The sequence below is a fragment of the Fonticula alba genome (assembly GCF_000388065.1).
Source record: "Fonticula alba strain ATCC 38817 unplaced genomic scaffold supercont2.2, whole genome shotgun sequence".
NCBI lineage: Eukaryota > Rotosphaerida > Fonticulaceae > Fonticula > Fonticula alba.
The window spans coordinates 3,574,924-3,581,966 of NW_009242972.1; the positions used below are offsets into that span (position 1 = coordinate 3,574,924).

Below are 7,043 nucleotides of genomic sequence, written 5' to 3' on the forward strand. Positions count from 1 at the left end.
CCCCCCCCCCCAGGCGCGCCGGAGGGGCAGGCCGACGATAATCGCAGGTGATATCCCCTTCCCCCGCTTGCGGGCGCATCTGCTGGACTCGATTGCCCGCGGCCGCTCGGGCGCCGGTTGCTATTCCGCCATCCGAATCAGGGGCCCGGAGTTGAGGTGACCAAGGGTGGTTAAGCGTCTGCAAGCTGGGGCTACTAGAGCACGGCCACGAGTGCGTCGTCGCGCTCTCCAGGGCAGCAGGGGGGTGCACCTGTCAGGTTGGCTGATGAAGGCCGCCGCAGCCGCAGCAACAGCAACAGAGAATTCCGGGCATGGGCCGGGCGGGGGCCGTGCCTCGCGGACCTGCTCCCCAGGCCCGCAAACGGTCGCCGGACTCCCGGAGGCATGCAACCTCGCGGGTGGTGCCGGGGGTGCGAGCCGGCCCGCGTTCCTGCTCGCGGAGACAGTTTCCACCCAAGGGGCAACAGAACAATGTCATTCTCGCCTCCCCCCCCCTCCCCCGCCGTGCTCGGCCCTGGACCAGTGGATGGGATCAGCGGGACCGCGGATCTCACTGACGCTGAGATCAACCAACAACCATTGCTCGGAAAATGACCCCCGCGCGCCCCGGCCAGGCACCGCTGCCCGATGCTTGGCAGCGACCGTGGCAACGGCAGCACAGGCGGAGGGCAGAGAAGGGGGGGGGGATGGGTGGCCTCCTCGTCCACTGGCCAGCCCGGCCATTTCAGGCACCAGCGTTGCCTTCTCCCGGTCGGGCGCCGGGTTCTACACACCCACGAAGCGCGCCACTCGAAGTGTCCGCCTCGCCCCTTTTCTTCCCCCCCCCTCCCTCCCCCTTCCTGCCGCTGTACGATCCCCCTCGATTCCTCCTCCCTCTCCCCCCCTCTCCCTCACTCCCTCCTTCCCTCTCTCGCTGGCGCCCATGTTGACACCCAAGCATAGTCCCAAGCAGCAGCAACTACAACAACAATCATGGCCACCAACTTCTTCGCCACCATGGACAAGACCTGGATCGATGTCGCCAGCGCGATTGACGCCCACCCCAACGGCGAGATCCCCACTGAGATCTTCATCGCCGCGGCTCGTGAGCTGTCCAACATCTTCGGTATGTTCTCCCCTCCTCACCCCACCCGCTATCCTCCTAGCCCGCGGTGCATGAAGAGTCAATCGGCTGCTAACTCCCCCCCCCCCCTCTCGCCCACACATGCACCTGCCTACGCCCTATCCTCCCTGGCGTCGCTGCCGTCACCTATGTATGGTCATCAATGCAATCCAGACATTCTCAACTCGATGGCCTTCTCGCCGGTCAAGAAGGACATGGTCCAGAACATTGACGTGCGTGCAAGGCTCTTGTTCTCTCTCTCTCTCTCTCTTTCTCTCTCTTGCTGTCGGTCGCCAGAGCGAGCCTGTGCTGATGCACTCCCGCCCCCCTCCCCCCTCCCTGTTTGCGCCCTTGCACACGATCGCAGCTCGTGGAGCAGCGCTTCCTCTCCGCTGGCCCCGAGTCTCAGACCCTCAACCAGCTGATCGCCAACGAGCGCAAGCTGAGCACCTTCATGCAGAAGGGCAAGAGCCCGAGCCGTGCCCTTCTCTGGTACAAGCGGTGCGTCATTCCGGCCTCCCTCTTGCGTGCTGCCCCCCCCCCTCTCTTTCTCTCTCGCCCCCCCCCCACCCCCATGGCGTGCTGACATCCCCACACAACATCCCCTTCCTCTTCTCCTCTCTTCGGCCCGTATGTAATGCTGCTGCTTTGACAGTGGTATGGAGTTCCTGGCCCAGGCTTTCCTGCGCTGCCTTGAGAACCCCACCGAGGAGCTGGCTGTCTCCTTCAGCAAGTCCTACGAGACCACCCTTCAGCAGCACCACGGCTTCCTGGTCCGCAATGTGTTCAGCGTGCGTTTTTCGGCTTCCCATTCCCCCTCGCTTTGCCTTTCCTCCCTGTCCTTCTCCCTGGCTGGGCCCTTTACTCACATACATCCCCACATGGTATGCCTCACACTTGTGCGTATGCCCCTTCGTAGCTTGCCGTGAAGGCCGCCCCCTACCGCGAGGACTTCCTCAAGTCCCTGGCCAAGGAGGATGATCGTGAGCAGCTCCTGGCCACCATGACCCCCTACATTCATGCCTATGTCAAGGTCTGCAAGGTGCGTCTCTCCCCCGCGCGGGTCAAAAAACCCCTGCTGGAACTTGTCCCCCATCCTCCTGCCCAGAACTACCGCCACTGCCCTCCGTGCTCCGGCTTTGCTTTCCCTTGAGCTATTTGTGTCTGATGCGTCTCTCTCCTCGCTGCGCCGTCCATGCTTGCACGATGTTGCCCGCGCCACTGGACGTTCTCCCCGGCCTCCCTGGATATAGGTCCTCGTCAAGCTTTACGACGATGAGGACCTCGAGCGCCCGCTGTAAGCAGATCGTCTTGATTTCACATGGCTTGGTGCTGGGTGGCCCTCCCTCGATAGCACACTCACACACACACACACACACGCAGAGGAGGCGAGAGACTATGTCCTTTGCCACCCTCTCTTCATCTCATGTGCATTGTGAAGTGCAGCGAGGCCGAGCGCCTTCCCGAGCGGTGTGCCGAAATGCCGCATATCCTTGCATGTACTCCGCGCGACCTCCCTTCTTCGCCGCCAGGGGAAGGGAAAAGAAGTCCAGCCGTGCTTCCTCGTGCTGCATTTTTAGATGTGAATATGTCCTGTTTCTCCCTCTCCCTTTTGGAGGGGTCTCGGAGGGAGAAAAAGGAGCTGTTTGTGTCTCCTCCATGCGGAGAAAAACGGAAAAAATCAAAAAATACAAAATGTCGAAGAAAGGGGACCATTGTTTGTCCGACGCGACTGCGCACGCATGTGGGTAGCAGGGACGGGGGGGGGGGGGGGCATGCAGGGCCTGCCCGGCTCCGCTTGTTGCCAGCAAAAGCGGGTGGGCTGGCGGGGGAGGGATGCGGGAGGACCGCGATGCCTCTGGTGTCCGGAGCCTGAGCCTCGCACCCGGAGATTGGAGAAATGTCCGGAGGGAGAAGGGCCCCGAGCAAAATATGGGCGTGCACAAAATCCGGAGCATGGGTAGCTCCCGAGCGCGCCATTTAGCGGGGTCCCAGGAAGATCTTAATCGTATTGCGGGCGCGCGGGGGTGGAGAATTCGGATAAGCTTGGGGGAGCGGTGATGTGTCTCCCCACCCGGGTGGACGTCCCTTCTCCCGGCTGGGGTGCTGAGGGAGGAAGAGAAGCCCACGAAACAGGAGCCCAGGCGCCGACGTGCTGGGGAGGCCGGAGATTTGCGGGACTCGGGCCTGGCAAGCATTTTAGTCAGGCCGAGGGGGGGCGGGGGGGGGGGGGTTGGGAGACTCAGGGCCCCGGTGGGCGGCCCGGACTATGTGGCGCATGCTCGCCCATTGGTCCGTTCATTTGACTAGGGGACTGATCGCGACCGATGTTGTGGTAGCTAATGCTCCACACTTGTCTCGCCCGGCGCCCGGCTCCTGAAGCTATTCTCCCGCCGACAGAGCCCCTGGCTGTGGGGCCGGAAGAGGGGGCAATATGACCCGGCAGAGGGGGCGGGCGGGGCCGGGAGGCGGGTACCATCGGGCTGGCAGTGGGGCCGGGGGGGGGGGGGGGGGGGGAAGAAAGGACCCCGGTGGGGATCCCTTTTCGCCTGTGGATGCCCAGGAGCGAGCCCGAGCGGCCTTCTTTTGACCCCTCCCGCCCAGGCTAGCGCCCGCCAATAGCCATCCCGCCCCGTCTCCCTTCTGCCTCTTTCCCCAGCCCTTTTTTTCCTCTCCTCCCCCTCCTCAGGCACCCACGTACCTTTTCACCCCTCTCCATCCTCGCTTTTCTCCTCCTCCTCCCCCCCCCCCGTCCCTCCTTCTCTTTCTCTCGGTCTTCCCCGCCCTGTCTAATCTCTGGCCATTCGCCAACACAGACCCCCCTTTTCCCTCTCCCCCTATAACCGTCATGAAGCTTTGGATCTGCCCTTTCAACAGCGACAAGTTCCAGGTCGAGGTCGATGGTACGATCGCCAAACCGCATCCTCCCACTTGCCTCTCTTGGAGGGCGGTGTGCACCGCTGGCCCACCACGCAGCTCATTTACCGGCCTCCGTCTCCCCCTCCATCGCGGCCTGCCACAGATGCCGCTACCACCATGGACCTAAAGGAGGCCATTGCCAAGGTGGAGAACTCCTCCGCCGAGACCCAGCGTCTTATCTTCGCTGGCAGCGTCCTGAAGGACAGTGAGCAGCTCAGCTCCTACAACATCGTTGTTCGTGCCGCCCCTCCCCCCCCCCCTCCCCTCTTTGTTGAAAGGCTCCGACGCTCTGTTCTGACGCTGCTTTCCCCGATGGCCTGTAGGATGGCGTGTCCATTCATTATGTTCGTGGGCGGGCCCCCCGCGCTGCGGCTGCCGCCGCTCCGGCCGCCGCCCCGGCTCGGCCGGCGACTACTCCGGCCCCGGCTCCGGCGGCCGCCCCTCGCCCGGCTTCGGCTGCCACCCCCTCGGCTGCCAGCGTGCCGACCAACATCTCGGCTGGGTTCGACCCGTCGCGCTCGGTCATCGGCGCCGGCGAGTTCTCCCTGGCCAATGCCGACCTTGGGTCCATTCTGAGCGCCATTCCTGGCGGCCTGTCGTCTCTGATCGGGGACGGTGAGGAGGGCTCCTCCGGTCTGCCCGACTTCGAGGCGGTCAACCAGCTCCTTAGCCAGAACCCTGCCCTGCGCGAGCAGATGAGCCAGATGATGTCGGACCCGGCCATGATGGAATCCCTCATGAACAACCCCATGTTCCGGGTCCGTGCCCTGCCGCGGGTATGCCCCTCACCTGGAAGCCCCTCGCCACTTCGCTGACGTCTTCCCGCCCCCCCCCCCCCCCCCCCTCCCCCCCCCCCCCCTCGTGGGGTCCTCCCCCGCCCTCTATGCCCTGCCGTCTTGGCGCATCCCCATGCAGGACATGCTGCCTCCCGGCTCGCGCAATCTGATGTCCAATCCTGCCATGATCCGCCTGGCCATGGACCCGGAGTTCGTGCAGCTCCAGGCTCAGATGCAGGCTGTCATGCAGCGCCACGGGGTGGACCTTAGTTCCATGATGGGCGGTGGCGGTGGCATGTTCGGCGCCGCCGGTGCCTCGGGAGCCGGCTCCCCCTCCGCCAGCCAGGAGGGCACCAACCGGCCGGCGGCCGGCCCCGGCGCCATGCCCTCGCTGGCTCATCTGGAGCAGCTCCTGTCGGCCTTCGGTGGGGCTGCGGGTGCCGGTGCTGGCGCGGCTGGTGGCTCTCCCTTCAACTTCGGCGGTGCTGCGGCGGCCGCCCAGGCCCCGGCCGAGCCCCCTGAGTCTCGCTTCCAGGTCCAGCTGTCTATGCTCCAAGTAAGTACATGCCTCGCGTGCCAGGCAGCAATCTAGGAAACTCCGCCTCCCTCACCCCCCACGCACATGCAATGTCTGACCCCCCCCCCCCCCCCGATGGTCATCCACCTCCCTGGCTATGATGCGTCCTCCGTGCCGCTCCCATGTGGCTGGCTTTGCCTCGCGCCTCGACCTGGGCCCCCTCGTGCACAGGACATGGGCTTCCATGACTCGGCCGCCAACATCCGCGCCCTGCTTTCCTCCGGGGGTCGTGTTGATGCCGCGGTCGAGTACCTTCTGCGCTCGCCTCCGGACTTCTCCTCCGGCGGCGGAAGTGGCGGCCCTGGCTCCCCCGGGTCGAACTAGTGTGGGCACACATGTCCCCATGGCGTGCAGTGTCTCCCATGGTCAAAGTATGCCGCTGGTGGAGGCGCGTGTGGCGAGAGCACGGGGCCATCCTTTTCTCCCTCCCGACACTGTCAAGGCCCGCCTTCTTCCTCGACACTCCCCCCCCCCCTCCGCACTCTGCCCATTCCCGCACACTGCGCGTGGACCGGGGGGGGCGACACGTCAGCTACCCAAGGCAGGGATGCAGGTATTGCGCAGCTCCAGCGCCGAATCGCGCATTGAATGCCATCGGCCGGGTGTACCCACACACGCGGATATGCGCATCCACATCTGCACGCGCGACTTTTCCTGCTGCCCTTCCCGCACCGGCGCATGGCCGTGTAATATTCAAACACTCAAACAAATAAAAAAACACCTTCCTCGCTCCGATCAAGACACGGTGTATCCCGGTGACCAGAGGGTACAGGGCGGGAGCCATTCCAGCGAGAGGGGAGAGCGGGGGGGGGGGGGGGGCAAAGCAAGGCCAAAATCGCGACGCAGGGCGCCGTCCAGATGGACGAAAGGAGTGGGTGCTGTTCGGATAGCCGAAGGAGAATATACAGAATCTATGATCATGTGCTCGGATCTGGGGGTTATTACCTACGCCGCATGTGATGGCAAATGTCGGCAGTGGCCATGCTCCCTCAACCCGAGTCAAGAAAGAGAAGGAGGCGGGGCGGCAAGAGCGAGCGAAACAGTGCCGGAGTCCCGGCGTCTGCGCTTTTGTTCACCCAGCCTCGCAGGAAAGCTTGGCCATTGCATGGCCTGGACAGGTGTGCTTCCCTTCGGGGGACACACCCGTCGGGAGGGCTATCTCACCGGCCCGGACTGGGAACCGAGTCCCCCCTCCCTCCCCAGCTCTTGGGGTGTATTTTCAAGCTTTGGGGGTAGGGAGCTGACTGGTTTGCAATGGTGGGGGGGGGGGGGGCCAAGATGACGGACGAGCCGCGCCTGGGCGCGCATGTGGCGCGCATAATGCCCCGCGTGAATGTTCCCGCCGTCGCGGAAAATTACATTTCCACGGAGATCCCGCACGCTGTCCGCAACCTGCAAGCCTGCTCCTCCTGAGTGCTTCACATTTTAGGAGGCGGCGCTCGACCAGTGCCGCAGGACGAGACCCCTCCTCTCGGCCTCCCTCCCCCCCCCCCCTCCCCCACCGTGAGCAGTTGATTTCCTCCATCTCTCTGCCCTGTCTCCCCTCCCCTGTCGAAAGATGACCTCCTTCGCCGCCAGCAACTACACCGGCCTCAAGCATATCCATGCGCTGGTTGCCGAGCAGCTTGCCGAGATTTTCGCCACCAAGGGCGCCGAGCTGACTCCGGCG

General features: G+C 64.3%; 2 protein-coding genes across 2 annotated transcripts; both read left to right on the top strand.

Annotated features, from left to right (window-relative positions):
* Positions 1 to 689: 689 nt before the first annotated feature.
* Positions 690 to 2,814, top strand: H696_01734 (hypothetical protein). Its single transcript, XM_009495643.1, has 7 exons — positions 690 to 847; positions 943 to 1,105; positions 1,277 to 1,335; positions 1,470 to 1,603; positions 1,758 to 1,893; positions 2,022 to 2,144; positions 2,356 to 2,814. The coding sequence occupies exons 2-7, from the start codon at positions 973 to 975 to the stop codon at positions 2,401 to 2,403; spliced, it is 633 nt and encodes a 210-aa protein (XP_009493918.1). The 5' UTR covers positions 690 to 847; positions 943 to 972; the 3' UTR covers positions 2,404 to 2,814.
* Positions 2,815 to 3,728: 914 nt separating this feature from the next.
* Positions 3,729 to 6,109, top strand: H696_01735 (hypothetical protein). Its single transcript, XM_009495644.1, has 6 exons — positions 3,729 to 3,799; positions 3,919 to 4,005; positions 4,125 to 4,255; positions 4,345 to 4,779; positions 4,937 to 5,353; positions 5,546 to 6,109. The coding sequence occupies exons 2-6, from the start codon at positions 3,951 to 3,953 to the stop codon at positions 5,696 to 5,698; spliced, it is 1,191 nt and encodes a 396-aa protein (XP_009493919.1). The 5' UTR covers positions 3,729 to 3,799; positions 3,919 to 3,950; the 3' UTR covers positions 5,699 to 6,109.
* Positions 6,110 to 7,043: the final 934 nt, after the last annotated feature.

Excerpts from the sequence above, each read along its gene's own strand:
- H696_01734 (XM_009495643.1), top strand. The coding sequence starts at position 973 with ATGGCCACCAACTTCTTCGCCACCATGGACAAGACCTGGATCGATGTC. Across the intron at positions 1,604-1,757 it reads GCCCTTCTCTGGTACAAGCG|TGGTATGGAGTTCCTGGCCC; the intron begins GTGCGTCATTCC and ends CTGCTTTGACAG. Across the intron at positions 2,145-2,355 it reads CCTATGTCAAGGTCTGCAAG|GTCCTCGTCAAGCTTTACGA; the intron begins GTGCGTCTCTCC and ends CCCTGGATATAG.
- H696_01735 (XM_009495644.1), top strand. The coding sequence starts at position 3,951 with ATGAAGCTTTGGATCTGCCCTTTCAACAGCGACAAGTTCCAGGTCGAG. Across the intron at positions 4,780-4,936 it reads TGAACAACCCCATGTTCCGG|GACATGCTGCCTCCCGGCTC; the intron begins GTCCGTGCCCTG and ends ATCCCCATGCAG. Across the intron at positions 5,354-5,545 it reads TCCAGCTGTCTATGCTCCAA|GACATGGGCTTCCATGACTC; the intron begins GTAAGTACATGC and ends CCTCGTGCACAG.